At 38.1% G+C, this 19,427-nt stretch overlaps 1 protein-coding gene across 3 annotated transcripts in view; it reads left to right on the top strand.

Moving 5' to 3' along the window:
* LOC121312982 (SWI/SNF complex subunit SMARCC1-like) overlaps positions 1–19,427 on the top strand; it is a 52,295-nt gene that overhangs the window by 9,054 nt on the left and 23,814 nt on the right. Inside the window, exons 3-15 of one of the 3 annotated variants that reach the window (XM_041245042.1) lie at positions 6,017–6,102; positions 6,506–6,587; positions 6,993–7,085; positions 9,048–9,117; positions 9,574–9,643; positions 10,257–10,332; positions 12,678–12,764; positions 13,442–13,560; positions 13,765–13,901; positions 16,796–16,855; positions 17,728–17,765; positions 18,347–18,477; positions 18,756–18,827. In XM_041245042.1, the coding sequence (XP_041100976.1) occupies positions 6,017–6,102; positions 6,506–6,587; positions 6,993–7,085; positions 9,048–9,117; positions 9,574–9,643; positions 10,257–10,332; positions 12,678–12,764; positions 13,442–13,560; positions 13,765–13,901; positions 16,796–16,855; positions 17,728–17,765; positions 18,347–18,477; positions 18,756–18,827 (1,121 nt within the window). Of the gene's footprint in view, positions 1–6,016; positions 6,103–6,505; positions 6,588–6,992; positions 7,086–9,047; positions 9,118–9,573; positions 9,644–10,256; positions 10,333–12,677; positions 12,804–13,441; positions 13,561–13,764; positions 13,902–16,795; positions 16,856–17,727; positions 17,766–18,346; positions 18,478–18,755; positions 18,828–19,427 lie in introns of all 3 variants that reach the window. The other 2 variants (XM_041245041.1, XM_041245040.1) reach the window with 2 other exon arrangements.

Raw genomic sequence — 19,427 nt, 5'->3', positions numbered from 1 at the left:
ATAACTATATATACATATTAAGTGTTTTTTAGTATGATGGTCAATATATTTTTTGTGCATTTCATCAGGTCCCAGCAAGGTAGTTCATAAAGCCAAGTCTAGTGAGACCAAGACTAAAAAGCGACCACACAAGCCACCCTCCACAGTGGCAGAAACCAGAAAAAGTATATGTAACTGTTTTGTGTATTTTGAATTGGCTTTATTTTTAAAATGACGTGTTAATTTTGTTATTTACACATATGGAAATTAGTAAAACGGGCAATTAATTCTTACGTACGTGAAGAAAAATAGTGGTTAAAGTTATAAATCTTTGGAATATGAAAACGCCACAGCTATACTGATTCGCTGTTAACACAGTAGCTGTCAGTATTTATAAATGTCCTTATTCCCACCCTCCCTAGCCATTGACTTGTCAGACCAAACCCCCCCCCGGGGATATGTAGCAAACAGCTATTGGCAAGAAAGCTGAGTAAACTTCAAGTCTGCCATTCGTTGTAATGCAGGTCACTTTGAGACTGGATGAAGTAAGACAGTCACACAAACAACGAAAATGCTACTCAACAGGTTTGAAATTGTGCATTGTTCAATTGCCGAAATACATGTCCATCGCAATGCTGAAAAAATAGTATGCGACTGGAGACAAAACAAAGACAAACTTAAAGATGAAAGAAATGCATTTCATATGTCACGTTTACTCAACAGATTTAAGACCGCAGATCCCCCTTTCATCCCTTTCCAATAATTGTTGATATTACAAAGCTATTTTATGCAGTGTGTAAAAATGATTCTAGAGGTCTGTGTCCCATGTAGCACTGTGCACATCCCAGTCAAGAATGTAAAACACATGCTCAAATCATGGTTTAAGACCATGGATGAGGCCTGCATGGTTTTTATTGAGAACTATTCAGATGTCTTTCCTGCTTTCACAAAACTTGCAGCAATTACGATACCTGCATTTTGTGTACCAGCAGAATGGGGTTTTATCCGAGTGTCAGAACAGAGTGCAGACCAGCAAACACTCATTTACATGAGGATCAGCTAAAACAACATGACAATTTCAAATGAAGCTCCTGAGAATTAAGACTTTGATTTAGAAAGAGCATGAGTCATTTTTTGACTTTGGTGCTAAAAGGAACATTTGAAGAAATTTTAAAACAGAAAAATTGTAAATAGTTATGCAAGACTTGAAATCAACTTTTCCATGCACTAGCAACTATGGCTAGAGGATGGAAAAATCCACCGGCCACACAGACATTTTACCAGCTAACATCATTCCAGGGGGTGACGAAGACAAAATAAAATGCAAAAACAAGCAACATTTATGAGTAGTCTCAACAGGGTCTGAAACAATCTGCCTCATTAGTGAAGATAAAGCTTTTGAGATGTCTTAGGTGTCTGTCCAGTCCAGAGACTGCATGCCCACAAACTTAAGTCACCAGCCCTTTTTGGCAGAATCATACATATACTAGCTCCTCTAAGACAGCGCTATCGGTTGAACCATCTGACATCACTTACAAGAACTTTGCACCTTTTATTTTCTCTTGCAGCATCCTTCTTTCTACCTCAGCAATGTAGTGCTGAAATACTCTTGCTTGTTTGTCATTCCTGTAAGTACTTCCAAGATTTAGCAAGTTCTGTTTATCAACCCTATATTAAAAGTAATTTTTAAAAAATGCTATTTTCTATCGTCACACTTTTTGACTGAGGATCTGCTAAGTGTTAACTTTGTTTTTTCAAGCTTTAAACAAGTCAGTTCAAGATAAAATTGATTCCAGTGAATAGTAAATTCACCAAATTTCATCGTTAAGGATACGATTTTGTCAGTGATTTTTAGTACATTTCACGGGCGAATTGCGGGAATAAAACCCAAGAATTCACGGAAAGGCCACCAAATAATGTAGGTTTAGCTACATCAACATACACGAGTTTTTGAATAGTGCACCAAAACTATAATAGACTATAGCTTTTTACTGCTAGCGAGTTTAAATGTTACTTTAGAGTACAAAACTAAAGGCCCTTTCACACCAACTTTTTTTTTTTAAATTTTTTTTAAGAATACTGCAAGATGTAGACTTTCACATTGCCTAGCGAAACAGACTAAAATAAACTGTTCCTATTTCTCTGCGCGTGTTCGACGTAAATGGACATATACAGGCTAACTTCACTATAACGAACCCCCATGGGACCTGGAGAAATGTTTGTTATATCGGGGTGTTCACTATAATAGGGTTTGGCATTTTTTCTGTATCAGAGTAATGACAAAACGACAAATTTGAATTTAACATCAATATATAGTACTTCTAGAAGATTCCATCACATTGATCAACATTAAACGGTATTGTGACAAGGTATTCGCATAACGTGTGGGTAATCGCATTGCAAGACAGAGACATGGGAGTTGGGAGTTAAAGCGCTGGCACAGGCACACAGGAATTTATTAAACACAAAACAGAAAGTAAACAAACGAGTCATGTGACGCTACCAACGATGGCAATGCACAGAGGACATGCAGAAAACAGGCTGGCAGCAAGTCTCAACCGAGCGCCCGTCCGTAAACAATAATTTGATGAAACAACTCCAAAAAGCGCACCAAACAAACCTGTTGCTACATAAACATTACACAGGTATGTTTGAAAGAAAACAGTAAAGACACGAAAAAGGAAAGAATGTACACTTACTGTACGTGCGGAATACACGAATTACATGTCTTTTCTCGAAAAAACTGCAGTGTAGGTTGCTCCTCACGCCCGTTGTCTGTGTGAAGATGATGGCCAGGCAACGATTGCATTTGTCCTGCATGATTCGTACTACAGTAGGTCATCTTTGAATTAGCGTTATATTTGAATTAGTCAACCATGGTCTTTGTTTTCACTGAGTAAATAACACTTGACACTGGAGAAAGATCGTTGTATCCGGGTCGATCCTGTATGTGATCGTTCTGATAGAGCTAATTTGCATTGAAAAAATCGGTTCATGCTGTTGGGATTATTAAAAGCGGGTGTTCATTCTAGTGAAGTTAGTCTGTATATACAAAATCAGCATGTGAAATTGTTTTTATTACCGTGTTCAAAATGAAATGGTATGATATCTATTTTTTCTTCAACAATAAGAACGACTCGTTTTAAATAGGTTATTTCTCAGTAGCCTAGAGGGCACTGCCCCTTTAAACATAAAAACAACAAACATCAGAGTTGAGAGGGAATCACAGGCAGCAATGTGTCCAAGGAATGGGGCATCACAAAGATCAGAAAAAAAGACCAAAAAGAAAGAAACCTTTTGTTTTATCTACAGTTTACAGGAAATAAAGATGTTCAACGACAATTAAGTATTTTGTTTAGCAATGTTTAGTTTTAGAGAAAGCGAGTATTTATTTACAACAGATTACTTGGGTACATTAGCTACATTGTATGAAAAAGTTCCATTATTTTTTTAAAGATGCAAGCCCACTTTGTTTAAAAAAAAAAAAATAACTAGCGCTGTATATGTGACGATCACAACCGAGAGTTTACAGTAACATACGATCTGTTCATTTACACGCTCGCTCAGCTAACACAAATTTCATCGCTAGCTTACATAGCTACATGTAAATGCTGTGTGCATACACAACTAAACCATAGACACTCGCATGTTTGTATTTTTAGTGCATGGCATACTGTATAAAGGCAGTGCCTAACCAAATCCTTATGAATACCAGAGTTTATTTAACGTGGTTGCATTATAGTTTACTAGCAATCATTTGAATCCCTTTCAGAGTATGTAGCACGCAAACAGAAAATATTGTACGTATTATCCTATATTGAAAAAAAAAATCTTGTATCACAGTAATAATAACAACAACGTGTTGCACTTCGTAATATACAATGTGTTTAAAACAGCAGTCGCTGTATTAAAATTAAAACTTCACCGGTTACACTTTCAGTGAGGGTAAAACTCACGAGTTGATTGCATTTGTTCAGCAACTGATACTCCTGCGTTCTCCCTTTTTCATCCGATCTTTATAATTGGCTCTGTTGACCCAGGAATAAACACTGAGCAGCTTCTCCACAAACAACCAGTCATCCATTTTGCCGTTGTAATAACCGTAGCGACGAGGTCAAAGTTTAAGTTGATTTGAACTGTCAGCGACTGCAGTTTGAGCAAGGCGATTGCCGATCGAAAGGATAAACTACACACCGACATGACAGCGATGATCGCCAGTTGAGCGCTGTTAAGTGTATAAAAACATACCCGCCACTGTGGCGTTATAAGTGTGAAATTTACCCGCGTCTGGCGGATGTTAACTTCGAACCCTGATTATGTTAACAGTCACCCGCAAAGACATTGGCACATGTTCTACAACACTGAGTTTTACTTTGTGAACGGGGGATTTTCAAAAGAAAACATTTCATAATAAGCTTGTCTTTGTCTATTACCATTATACAGCGTACTGTTTTACATGTTAATTTGAAATAGTTACTTACATTGGAAAATATAACTGTTGATGCAATATACAGATGTTATGGTTGAAAACAGATTTTCAGGTGTGTATGTGTTTGTTTGTTTTTTATTATTTTTAAAAAAACAAGCATTCCACCATGCTGCTTCATTTAACTGTTTGCGTGTTATGCACTTTGGAATTTGGCAGCCATTTAACATGTAATGGACATAAAATAAAAAATATCATGATAGTATCGAATATCATGATAATGTGCATGGTATCATATTGAGGCTCCCTAAATGAGGTATCGCAGAACACTACCCCCTCCCACTGGAAAAATCTTGGAAAAGGGATTAAAATGGTGCATTTCTGTATGGTTTAAGCATGTGCTCGACTAGTAGTGGTCAGCTTGTAATGTCAGACAAGGTACTCCATTAATGCATGGAAGGAGCTTTATTCCAGCACTGCTTATAGCAAGACAAAATCAACAAGAAATGTACTTTTGGATCATCAAGGCCTCTGCAAGACAAGAAAAAAGAACTGCTTTGCTAAGTTGTAATAAATTGTTGAAATAGTCTGATCATATCCTGTGTCTGACTCATTATCCAAAGGGAGGCCAAGCTTCTGTTAAACACTAACTTATACTTGCACTTCTTTGGTTTCGGTGTGGGTCTGAGACATGAAGGGCTGAAAACTAATTGTGCAGTAAAGGTGCCCTTAGGCAGCAGCCATGACACACTTTCATACTGTAACACCAGTGTTTTTAAACACTGAACCCATGCAGTACAGAAATGAAGAGCTCTGGAAAATTATAGGACCGAGACCCCAAAGTGGTAACAACCAAAATTGACATTTATTTCACTTCGCACATACACATAAATGATAGCCCCCATGAAACCAAAAATAAACAAATTTAAACCACCAAAACTGAGCAAAACTTCTATGTAGGACTATATCATTGAACCATTCAAGAATTATAGATAAGTAGTGGGGAGAAGACTATACAAATGTTCTGTCTATGCAGAGGGTCCTTGGCAAAAGGGGAAAAAAATAACCCCATTCAGTCCAACCAGAATCCTGGGTTTCTATAATATCCCACTGGCCAGTGTCCATATTGTAATCCAGCTGATTCTTCTTGGTGTTGCCCTAGGACCCCCTCACACTTTTTATATCAGATATCCCTTCCATTCATCTTTTGCCTTTCCTCTTAAAGGGACCCCCCCCCCCCCCCCCCCTCCTCTCCCCCAAATATCTCAAAAGCACCTGTAGATACTGTACATATTATATCATAATTTGTACATATTAATAGCTATTCTGTACTATATAGCACCTTACAGTACGATAATATGACAATAAATTGACAATGATTTTCTAATACCCAGAAACATCCAGTAGCCAGCGCAAATATTATTTTGGGTGGATCACGCTGCTCACGCTGCTGTGAAGTATATATATATATATATATATATATATATATATATATATATATAATATATATATATATATATATATATATATATATATATATATATATATATAATAAAATGTGTGTGTGTCTATGAAATATTTTATATCGAATTGTTTTTCTGTTTTTTTCAGGCAAAAGCCTTCCTGGACTTCAAGGCAGGAGGAGCCCTGTGTCACATCCTGGGGTCAGTGTACAAGTTCAAGAGTGAGCAGGGCTGGTGAGTTAAATTTACAATCTTGCTTCAGCAATAACACCAGCTTGTAAAACTGCTGCAACAAAAAAAAAGCAAACCGGAAGCATTTTATGAAGTGTTTTGGAAGTGGGCGGTGGAAGAGCAGTGTTCCTCTCGGCATCTCTATGTCTCTGTACATGTCCTGTAAACAACCACTTTGTAACGACCTCATAGCAATTTGGGAGCTGGTGTAAGTGTGTGATACTAATTTATGGCACTGTGATACAGGTGAAATAGTTCATTTTCATAGCCACAGAACAATTGGGGACACTTAAAAGCCATTAAATTGAGGCCTGGGAATAGCAGGGTGGCGAGCTGACTATGCATGTATTTATTTCTATTGTATTAACTCATAATGTAGTGACCAGGCTGATTCCGCTCTCTGCAGGCGAAGGTTTGATTTGCAGAACCCGTCCCGGATGGACAGAAATGTTGAGATGTTCATGACTGTCGAAAAAACACTGGTGCAGGTAAGCAGTTTTTTTAGATGGTTTAAATGCTGCTACAGCAGGTGGTGGTAGTGGTGGAGGTCTTGTAACGCCAGTTCGTCCTGATTTTTCAAACCATCTGTGGAGGGCAGTGAATGTCAACTGCAGACAATAATCTCACTTGAGCTACTGGAGGAGTTGTAGCTCTTGTACCTCAATAGCCACACTGAGGGGTGGTGGGGAAGATACATTTAGCAGTTTCACAGAATCTGATCTTGGACTACATAATGTTAAATTGGGTGTAATAGTCCAAGATTTGTGCTTCAGAGTCCATGAAACCAGCCCTAAAAGTTGATGGAATGGAAAAACAATAAGTAGTAAACCGAACAAGGTTCAGAAAATTGTAACTATGTACTTTATGTCTAATCGTTGAATCCCCGTTTTCAGAATAACTGCCTGACCAGGCCTGCTGTCTACCTTGTCCCTGAAATTGAACAGAAGCTGGCGGCTAAACTAAAGGACATCATCAAGCGGCACCAGGTACTTTTCACCTGGTCTGGAATTATTGAATGGATAGCAGAGCTCCAGACTGCGACCAAAATGTTAGCAAATGCGAAAAATTTTGGAATCCTGTATTTTTGGAGGCTTGGCTCCTGTAACACAAACGCTGACTCTCCCTTTTAACGACATGTGTTAGTATTTATGACTGCTCAATGACGACTGTCTGTATTAAAAAAAAAAAAAAAAAAAAACACATGTTTTGTATTTTAATACAATGAAGTGCGTGAAGGATGCTAACAATATGATCAAATATAAAGTAAGTGCAGAGAGGTACTGTATTAACTCCAGCAGAATACGTTAACCCCACAGTTGTGATGGTGACCAAACATGTGCGAGTACTGTTGTGTAAAAACATAGCTTAAAATTAGCAGTTGCAGTCAAGAAATTTAACAACAGCAAAGAAATAAATACATTAAAGGTTTGTGTGCCTTTTAACAATGCTCTGAAAAGTTTAAAATAAAGAGAATAATTAAGGGCTGTAATGCAGCAAAAAGCTTAGTAATTAAACAAAAAAGAACCTGAAAAGGTTACTGTATGAAGCTGAAAAAAGTTATTCAGGAACTCCAATAAACCAACATTATCTTTCTGCAGTCAATTCATAGGGTGTCTAAATGTTTTGAGTCAACACGGAACAGGTGTGTGTTTTTTTTATTTTTTTATTTGAATTTATTTAGCATCTTTAGCAGCCGCAGCTATCCCAGGTATAATAGATTTGGTTACGTTGTTTACCGTCGGGAGTTAAAGGATGATTTAATTGCGCAGTAGATTCCAGTTAGCTGATGAGCTGATAATCATTTCAGCCAAAGAAGCAGGCATGGTAATTTAAAATGTTACTTTAATGAAAAACAGTAATGTAATATGTTTTATAGTAAAGCAGGGTCAGCTCTGCAGGGAAAACAAAGTTTTTATTTCTCAAAGTGACCATTTTGAGAGGTTGAAAACAGAATACATAGAAATACTTGAGCCTGTAGTTAGGAAGTGTACTGCTGAGATAAATAAAAAGCAATTAGGTAATTAAATATTAAATGTACTGCAGCTTACTTGATTGTAGTAAACTGCCATTCACTAAATTTAACTCGGATTGTGCTCCTGAAAATATTTCAAATGTATGACATTGTGTTTGGTGTGGTGTATTTAATATCGTAAATAGCAGAAACAATTCACTGCAATTTAAACTTGTTTTTACTGAAAAATAAACACTAACATGTAATCCATAAGAGCTGTCTGTGTTAGATGCTGTCAGATCAGGACTTCACTAACACTGAGCATGCAAGCTGCAGAATGCTATTTCCCGTATTATAACTGTACACAAAGGTGCGGTCACCAATTCCATACACAGCTATTTCCCATATTGCAGCAGTCATCCACTGCATAGCTTAGTTTGTGTGGAGCTCTAGGTAGTGTAATATTGATCCTTTTGTCAGATAGGGGTGCTGCTTTTGGCTGTAGGGCTGTAACAATGCATTTTATGTCTATACAAATAGTGATGCATTGTATCGTGATTGAGGTGTGTATCGTTGTTCAAACCACTCCATGGCTACTTGTACTCTTCCAATTGTTACTTGAATGATACATTTATTAAGGTTCCCTTGTGCAATAGGATTAAATGATCGTTGACATCATATAGAGTTGCCCATCAGGACCTTGACTATCGCGATACATATCTTTGTGACCTGCATATCTGTTATATTATGTATCATTCTACCCCTGTGCAAATTTGGAAGTTGGCCTTTTATTATTATTTTTGCTTGTTACAAGGCATTCAGTTTTGGATGGTAAGTGTTTTAATGTTTTTAGGAGCCAAAGTCAAGATTACTAATAAGTGCAAGTCCCATCTAATTTTGCTGTATATTATATTTGTTTAGCTGTGGTGAAATAACATTAAATTAAGTGTATTTAGTGATCCTGGATAGATATTAAATGTCTTTTCTTCTCTTCCAGGGTACTGTTACAGATGACAAGTCCAAGGCTTCTCACCACATCTATCCTGTCCCTTCCTCACTGGAGGATGGTATGATGGTCTACTGTTCTTCTATCCTATGGAGCCTTTACTGCTTAATTGTTATAGCACACTGCATCTTTATGCTTTACGTATTACATACTGTGAAAATTAGTGTTTGTTTAAATCATCGTTGAATGCATGAACTGCACAAACCAAATATTCTATTTGGATTAAGCACCTTTCAACAAGCAAGGTGATGACACAGGTGAGGGTCATTGGTGTTGATTGAAGTGCAGCAATTGAAGCTGCTGTTTCAGTTTAGCCCAGTCAACACCAATCACCCTCACCTCAGGTGTCATTAATGCGGTGGGGGAGAGCTCTACTAAATACATGTAATGTTGTATGCACATAACTCTATTGAATTGCACCTACACAGGGGTGTGCAATTCGCATCCATGTTTCTTGCTGGTCCTCATCTATGAGGGTTACAGTGGTGTTGAAGTTTGAGTTTGTGCTCTCTTCCAGAGGAGTGGCTGCGTCCGGTGATGCGGAAGGACAAACAGGTGCTGGTGCACTGGGGGATGTATCCAGACAGGTAAGCTTCTTGCACAGCAGCATGGCCTGGGGAGGGAGGCAGAGCTATTTAAACCAGATCTACTGAGAGGCAGTATCTCATTTTACAGGTTTGTACAGTACAGGGTTTGAGATAACAGCCTTGTTTTGTGTGTTTAACTGAGTTGGTGATGCTGACCTTTTTCCCCATTGTAGAGCCATTTTATTGTTCTGATTTGACATCTTACTCTTTCCAGGTAGTTTAGGCATTTCATGTAACATGTTGGCAAGAGAGGATTTGATCAGTTTCAAACAGTTTAAGTACAGTGATGTACCACTAGGTGGAGACCAAGTTTTGTATTACAATTCCACTAAGAATACATCAACTTTAGTGCTGTGTCCTATTTTTTTTTTAAATTTTTGGCTTGCATTATTAAAGCATGTGTATTGGTATTTGATTGGGTTATACATTTTGAAGTGGGTAAGGGTCATGCAGGTTCATTGGATTTCTGCGAGACAGCTGACTTGTTTGTATGTGTTATGCTGGACAAGCCAGTAGGAGTACATAAGACCCAAAAATGCACCCTTGGAGGTGTTGTCAGTCAGAGTCTGTGGAGCTGGGCAGCACATGCTTCATAACATCCCACTTCTTGCAGCTATGATACCTGGGTTCCTGCCAGTGATGTTGATGGTGATGTTGAAGAAAACCTGAACCCTGATAAGCCCTGGAAGGTGAGTGCTGGAGATCTGTCCTAATCAAACTTGATTTTTTTTTTTTTTTTACAAATGTCATTCCTAATGTGATTTTATAATTTTATATAATCATGCATGAGAAATCAACCAATCACTTTTTTTTTTTTTTAAATCCAGTACATTTCATTCAATGTTTAGAACACAATGTGTAGTTCTGAAGCTAAAAAAACACTTTGTTTTAATTGTTCATTAGTACAGTCTTATTTTAATCTTAACTGGAATCGCCTGTCTTCGCTTCACTTTCTTCCAGCCCTTAAGCTGCACAAGAGGATATCTCTTCTTACAATGATGCACTACATATCAACTTGTAAAATATATATATTCAGTGCCTTGCAAAAGTATTCAGACCCCTGACCAATTTTCTCATATTACCGAATTACAAATGGTACATTGAAATTTCATTCTGTTTGATATTTTATTTTAAAACACTGAAACTCAATCAATTATTGTAAGGTGACATTGATTTTATGTTGGGAAATATTTTTAAGAAAAATAAAATACTGAACTATCTTGCTTGCATAAGTATTCAACCCCCACACATTAATATTTGGAGGAGCCACCTTTTGCTGCAATAACAGCTTTAAGTCTTTTGGGGTAAGTATGTATCAGCTTTGCACACAGTGTCAGAGTGATTTTGGCCCATTCTTCTTGGCAGATTTGCTCCAGGTTGTTCAGGTTGGTTGGACGACGCTTGTGGACTGCAATTTTCAAATAGTGCCACAGATTCTCAACGGGATTGAGATCAGGACTTTGACTGGGCCACTGTAGGACATTCACCTTTTTGTTCTTGAGCCACTCCAATGTTGCTTTGGCCTTGTGCTTGGGATCATTGTCCTGCTGAAAGGTGAATTTCCTCCCAAGCTTCAGTTTTTTAGCGGACTGAAGCAGATTCTCTTGCAGTATTTTCCTGTATTTTGCTCCATCCATTCTTCCTTCAGTTGTAACAAGATGCCCAGTCTCTGCTGATGAGAAGCATCCCAACAGCATGATGCTGCCACCACCATACTTCACTGTAGGGATGGTGTGTCTTGAGGTATGGGCAGTGTTAGGTTTGTGCCACACAGCGCTTTGAGTTTTGGCCAAAAAGCTCTATCTTGGTCTCATCTGACCACAAAACCTTTTCCCACATCGCAGCCGGGTCACTCTCGTGCTTTCTGGCAAACTCTAGACGTGCTTTCAGATGGTACTTTTTGAGTAACGGCTTCTTTCTTGCCACTCTTCCATACAGCCCAGAGCTCTTGATATGGTTGACTGGTGCACCATTACTCCACTCCCAGCCACTGAACTCTGTAGCTCCTTCAAAGTGATTGTTGGCCTCCCTGTGGCTTCTCTCACAAGTCTCCTTCTTGTTTGAGCGCTGAGTTTTGAGGGACGGTCTTTTCTTGGCAGTGCCTGGGTGGTGTGATGCAGCTTGCACTTCCTGATTACTGATCCAACTGTGCTCACTGGGATATCCAAACACTTGGATATTATTTTGTACCCTTTCCCTAATCTATGCATTTGTATTACTTTATCTCTAACTTCTGTAGAATGCTCTTTGGTCTTCATTTTCCTTCAGATTCACAGCCTTACCAATGATCCTTCAACAGTGGGGTTTTTATCCAGAAAATGTGACAGCAACTTTAATGGTTCACAGGTGGAGGCCAATGGTAAGGTAATTGTGTCCTCGTTAGGGCAATTTCTTTCATCGGTGCAAACTGGGAGCTTCCACAGCACAGGGGTTGAATACTTATGCAAGCAAGATATTTCAGTTTTTTATTTTTCTTAAAAATATCTCCCAACATAAAACCAATGTCACCTTACAATAATTGATTCTGAGTTTCAGTGTTTAAAAATAAAATGTCAAACGGAACGAAATTTCAGTGTACCATTTGTAATTCGGTATATGAGAGAATTGGTCAGGGGTCTGTCGTTTGCTTTTGGCAGAAGGTTCCGGAATACTTGTGTGGTTGGGTCCTTATGTATATGTGTATGTATATATAGATATATATATATATATATATATATATATATATATATATATATATATATATATATATATATATAATATATATATATATATATATATATATATATATATATAATATATATTATATATATATATATGTGTATATATATAGCATCACCCTCTTGTACTGCGTACAAAATCACAGACATCACAGATCGGTGGTGGTGATTTGTTGAGTTTTTTTGTTAAGGATATGTAAGATTACTGAGGTTTTACAAAGTTTTGCCAAACCCCTGTAGATGGTAGAAGTGGTGACTTGTTATTTCCACTCTGGTCTATTTTTTTCTTTATTTTTTGTGGTGTTGCTCCTGTGTAGGTTCATGCAAAGTGGGTCCTGGACACAGATGAATTTAATGAGTGGATGAATGAAGAAGACTATGAAGTAGATGAGAACAAGAAGTCTGTGAGTTATCCAAAACGCATCTCCACCCACATTGAGGAGGTAACCCAAATATTCCTGCACCACTTGAGGGAAGTGTGGGGTTGTCCTAGGCAGGGGAGGAGGGTTTCTTTCTAGATGCACAAATCTGGGGCTTGAGGTTATTTTATTTTTTTTAAAACCCCAACTTTTTATTATATATAGAGAGAGAGAGAGAGAGAGAGAGAGTGTGTATATATGTATGTCAGAGACACATTACACATTAGTGTGTAATGGGTTTTATAAGCTGTATTTTCAGGAGGATAAAAAAAACTTGGTGCTATACTATAAACTGGTGTGTGCATGATTATACTTTTGGAATTATTTTGTTTGTGTTCCCTTGGATGATCAATGGTTCATTTTCAAAACTTGAGTTAAAAAATACATGCAGTTTAAGAATGATTATATATATATATATATATATATATATATATATATATATATATATTACCAATTATTAATGGCACACTTTATTTGTATTTTATTTTAGTGCTGCTGAAATGAGACCAATTTTGGATAAATCCCTATATTAAACTACTGAAAGACCAGTAAATGGTACTTGGTGCAAGGGATGCAGTTGAGGGTCAATGTTTTAGTTGATTTTGTTTTTTTTAACCAGACTGGATCTATGTCACTTACCTACTTGCTTGTGTCCTGTCTAGTCCTCCCGCACCCCCGATCGAAAGGAACGGAAAGCAGCTGCTTCCGGAAAGAAGAGGAGGCGCTCTCCCTCTCCCCCTCCAACCCCTGCAGAGTCCCGAAAGAAGGGCGGTAAGAAGGGGTGAGTATCTCTCCTCATTTGCTCTAGGAGCACGTCCTCTATGGTAAAGTGCTGAAAATGCAGAACTGGAGTCTTAAAGAATTGGGCCAAGTTTACATAGACTTCTTTAGAACAACACATTTTGGGGTGATCCCTGTATATGGTGGAGGTGGGTAGAAGGCTGTCAGCTCACTGACTGACTCTCCCCACCTTTTACTTCCCCAGTCAGCCCACCCCAAACTGGAAGAAGCGCAATCAGCGTGAGGAGGAGGAGGAGGAAGAGGAGCAGGAGGACCTAACCAAGGACATGGAGGACCCCATCCCTGTCCCCAACATGGAGGAGGTCATCCTGCCCAAGAACCGTGTGTACACAGCCAAACTGCTTATACAAACTTGTTCTGGCTCTTTTGTAAAAATGTTTGCTTAGGGATTGTGTGGTAGTCTGTTTGTGCCCTGTAACTGCTCTTTTATATGTGTATAACTCTTTATTTCATGGTTATGCCAGCAAGAAAAAAGCATCTTACTTTTGTTGATGGCTTATAATTAGGTTTTGGATTTTTCGGTTTTTGTTTTTTGAAAGCCATTTTCTATATGTAGAAACAGAGTAATGCATTCCCATATTCTTTCGAATTTAGACACGCTTTTTGAACCATTTTATGCTTGTCAGATTCCTGTGTTTTACATTGGAATACGGTAGTGATGTGTGTATTAAAATAGCCAACAAAAGACTACCTGAGTACACAAACAGCAACATGACTGACTGCCAAGAAAAGATGAACAGTAACGTTTCTACCCAGTCTTGAATCATCCATGACATACAGGCAGCATCATTAGCTTCCTGAGTCAAAGAAAAGCTTTTACAATTTCAGCGTTTGTAACAAACACTAACAGCTTGGACAGATCGGAAATTCTGATCAGATCCATGTATTTTTCGACATGCCAAGCAATACCACAGTTCACAAATTGGGAGAAAAACAGGTGTGAGTAATCACGACTGGAAATGAGAACCAGCACATAACTGTAATGCTCTGTTTGATAGCAGACGGCTGCATACTGCCTCCATATACGTAACTGAGGTTGTATCTTTGTAAATACACATCTATTTTATTTATGTTTTCCTCAAATTGAGGGTGGTAGATCTGGGCTGCGGCTTAAATTCAAGGGAGTCTTAAATTCAAAGGAATATGGTATTTAGCCAAAACCCAGATTTTTATCTATAAAAAAAGACACACTTTCAAGATGGTTCTTTTGGGGGTGTTTTTCGGTTATCGGTTAAAACCGAAAACTTTAAGCCCTACTTGTAAGTATACGTGAACTTGGAATAAATTGGAAAAACATTGTCAAAGTTACACCTTGAATTCCTTGGTAACCACACTCATATTAAATAAATACTATATCATGCAGTGGTGGAGAGTCTCCAGCAGAGGGCAGTGTGAGCTTAATTTACCAGAATGTCTTTTAATGTGGTTCCACACTTCCCATACATTAAATATCAGCATACAGTTGCAGACAAAGGCATTGGCACCCTACACTTCTTCCATAATTCAAGGTAAGGGATTAAGGACAAGTATTTAGTAAACTTTAACCACTTTTTGATAAAACAAGACAATACATGTATTTAAATTCAAGTATTTGTTCATGACAAAAGTATTGGCACCCCTGCTTTTTAATATTTAGTGTGTCCTCTTTTTGCTTTGTGATAAAGATGTAATCTGGACCCATTCTTTCTTGCATATTTCCTTCAGCTCAGACAGATTGGCTACAGATTTTTTCAGCTCAGTCCAAAGCATTTCTATTGGATTGAGATCTGGTGATTGTGAAGGCCATTTCAGAACTTTTTTTCTTAGTTTCTTCAAGAATTCCAATGGTTTTTAGCTGTATGCTTTGGGTTGTTGTTGTGTTTAAAGATAAACTGTCTGCCAATCAGCCTATGAGCAGATGGTATCATTGTACTTTGTAGAGTGTTTTAATACATGGCTGCATTCATTCGATCTTCAATCACATGAATATCTCCAGTCCCTGAACTGCTAAACCACCTCCATATTTAACTGTAGGTACAAGGTTTCCTTCATTGAGGGCTTTCTCTTTTTGTTTTGTTATTTATTTTTTTTCCTCCAAACATACTGTGGTACATTTTGGTCTCATCGCACCAGAGATTTTTTTAAGAATGCTTCAGATTCCTGTTCGTATTTTAGGCAAATTTTAGAGGATTTGTTTTACGAATTTGCTTTAAGTAATTTGCAGTGAGGTTTGTGTTTTACAACTCTTCTATGTCCTTTGTACAATTCTTTCATACACTATTATGCCTGTTGCTTCTAAATCTTTAAGTCCTATCTTAATCTTGGATTTCTTTTTTTGCTGCTTTGACTAATCTCCTTCCTGCTGTACCTGTAATTCTTTCGACATCAACTTCTTTTCAGGCGTTTCAGTTGAATTTGTTCTGTTTTCTTCATTGTTGCTCTTATTTGTGGATTTTGATATTCCATATTTCTCTGATACTGCTCTTTTTCCATTGCCTTTGTTGTAGTTTGGTGCCAGTGCTTTTCTCAAACGTGAATCCAGCTTTGTCTTGAGCATCATCTGCTGTGTTGCCAAAACGTTGTTCAACAGGTGTTGGAAGCAATTACCTGTTCTAGCCATTGACTGTTTAATTAGTTCTATTAAATGTTTACAGACCTTTTTAATGTAAAGGTGCCAATACCTTTGTCATGAACAAATATTTGAGATTAGTTGTTTTTACAGAGATTTGTTAAACGACCAGAAGTTTTCTAATTTGGTCTTTGTCATATTAGGTAGTGGTTAATGTTCATGAAATGCTTGTATTAATAAAGATAATTTAAGAAAATGTTAGTGTATGGTTCTAATACTTTTGTCTGCAACTAAAGATCCTATCGTTACTACAGTAATTATTCATTTACTTTCTGAACAGCAGTTTGTCTTTTCCAGTAAACTCCCTTAACCTTAAGACACAGGTGAAAGATAGATAACATAATTGTGTTAATGAATACTGTGTTAGCGTATGCTTGCTTTAGGAATAAGGATCTCTTTGACTCTAACCAGCAGGCCACGATGCATCCTATTAAGACAAAACAATGAAATACTTCAGGGTGGACACATTTGTTTTTATTCTTGTGTTGAATATACAGTAGTTTTATGTCTTGGAAGTTGTTTTTGGAAATGAGGGGGAGGGGAAGGGGTACTGTAGGCTCTTGCAGGGCTCCCTGTTGAATGCTGTTCCTTTCTTGTTTAATTCCAGTGAATCCCAAAAAGGACAGTGAGAATACCCCAGTGAAGGGGGGCACCGTGGCTGATCTGGGTGAGTAAAATACCCAAGAAACACCCCCACCCCACCCCCACTTAGATTCAAAGAGCACACATTCATTCCCAGAAAGTGGACTACAAAAAGAATGTGTTAAGACATAAAAGAGAGGTTGTGTGTGTGTGGGTATGAATGGCTATTCTAAAGCCTCCTCCTGAATGCTTTGAATCCCACATTTGCATATTGCCACTATTTTTTTAATAAAAGCAAATAAGTACACCATGTATTTGAGAAGGTTTTATCTTCACTAGGCACTCTGGATTTCAAATGCAGTCAACACCTACACATTACAGAAGTGCTGCTGCTGCTGTCTGAAATGTATTATTCTGCTTCCCCCTCCTCCTGCGTGTAATTCTTGCAGCGACTGAACAGCTCTGGGAGAACAGAGAATCAGAAACTACTGCAAACACACCTGCTTAATGCCGTATGTGGCTAATTACATTTTACAAGACCTGCTTTGCTCATTTCTGTCCCAGTGAAAATCTTTGACAAAAGTATAATTAACTTTTATAGCTGGAGGACAAGGGGATGTGCTTTTTATTTCATATTTGAAAGTCTATTTAGTTTGACACGGTCTGCAGTCTGGCTGCATAACTAATCTAATCAGAAAGCAGGGAGGGGGCAGTGAAGTGGATAGGTTTTAGCAGTCCTTGTTTCAAGATGAGTTGGCTTACGAATTCATTTGTTCCTTGGCAAATAGTAAACTAACTGGACTGTCGGCACAGCCTATATTAATATTGTATAGAGCATTGTGACTAAAATATGCAAGCATGCATAGTTGAGACACCATTAAATATGTTTACATATTAAACATAGTTGAGATGCTTTTAATTGAAACCCTGTTATCCTAAAGATTATTTATTTTTCAGATGAGCAAGATGAGGAGTCTATGGTTACCAGTGGGAAGGTAATTAATAATGTTAACGGTCTAGCAGTTACACACGCTGTAATCTGTAGAAAAGGATTCTTCTAAATTTGTCATTTAATGAACCATGAAAGAAATGTGGTCACTGTAAGGGTCATGCTGTCAAACTTCTAGAAAAACTAAGACCCAGTAAGTGCAATGGCAAATATTTTCACCACCTCAGTTTCTTCAGTGTTGAGACCTTTACACGTTATTAAATGGTGGTGGCGCTCCCATCATCCAGTGTTATTTATTTATTTTTTTTTTTTTTAAAACTACGGGAATCAAAACTCATTTCAACATTGCAGACATTGAGAAAGCTTTCTAGTCGAAACATTTTCATTTAGTTTTGTTTTATTTTTCCAAACTGCACTACTGAGTTTTAATAGTTGCGCAAAATAAGGTAAACAAAATATTAGATTTTTGTGATGGCTCTGAACTGGGCACAACTGGAAGCTGGGGCATGTTTCCAGTTGGGTGTGGCTTGATTTACTAGTGACAGGTATCCCTGGTGCAGTGGTTCTGGTGTGTTTTGGTATTCTAGCCACTTCAGGAAGGTTATATCTCTGTTCTGCCCCTTTTAGCAGCAGGAGGAGGAGGAGGAGCAGGGAAAGGCAGAGGTGAACCGCTTGATCGACTCCAGTGAAGACAATGTGACAGAGCAGACCCACCACATCATCATCCCCAGCTATGCATCCTGGTTCGATTACAACTGGTGAGCAAGGGCTAGGAGGTATAAAGACAGGGAGAGCATGGATTAGGGAAGGGGGGCTGGGGAATGCAGTGACAGGGGGAGCACAATTTAAAGAAGGGGACTGTGTATAATAGAGAGGAGCAGCACAGGCTCTGAAGGGGAGCTGGGGTGCACAAAACATGGCTTGTGTTGTGTACCACATAGAGGGAGAGCAAGGGCAAGGGGTTGGGGAGCACTGGAAGGGTTGTCACTTGGTCTGTGTGTTTTCAGTTTAAGCTTTGCATATTCTTGTCTTCCAGTATCCATGAGATCGAGAGGCGTGCCCTGCCAGAGTTTTTCAATGGGAAGAACAAATCCAAAACCCCAGAGATGTGAGTCTTCAATTGAGAAGAATGCATAGGGTGGTTGGGAAAGGGCATCTAACCAGGAGGGACAAGTTGGACTTGTGTAGTGTCCTGGCATGGTTACAAATTTATCAATGAGTTTGTACATAATTTCATATAATTAACCCTTTAGGATCGTGAACTTACTGAAGTGTCTTTCTGGGCCCGTGATCAGGTAAACGCGATGAACACACTTCATTTTATTGGCTTGCTGGGCCGATTTTTTTAATTTTTTCACGTGACGTCTCCTGAGGTATTTAAATTTTAAAGGCTGGAGAGTTTTCGGCAGCACGCAGAGAGGAACTTTATTTATTGCATTTGTATAGCCGCTTTTATACAAAAGTATTGCAAAGCACTGTACTGTATATAGCAGAAAAAAAAAAACATCACAATACATTTGTATTAGGGGTGCTAGATTCTGTTTAATTTATAAATGTTTAAATTTAAAAAAATATGTAGTTTAAAAGTTAAAATAAAAATATTTTGAAAAGACTGTGTGTAAAGGGGGTAGTATGTGTCCCCCTCTGTGCGGTCTTGACAGCAGAAGGAAACCGTGCGTCGGCCATCTTGGGGAACGTTGGCTGCAAG

The sequence above is a fragment of the Polyodon spathula genome, chromosome 3 (assembly GCF_017654505.1).
Source record: "Polyodon spathula isolate WHYD16114869_AA chromosome 3, ASM1765450v1, whole genome shotgun sequence".
NCBI lineage: Eukaryota > Metazoa > Chordata > Actinopteri > Acipenseriformes > Polyodontidae > Polyodon > Polyodon spathula.
Note: the sequence above shows the minus strand (reverse complement) of the source record. Positions and strands in the feature narration are given on the sequence as shown.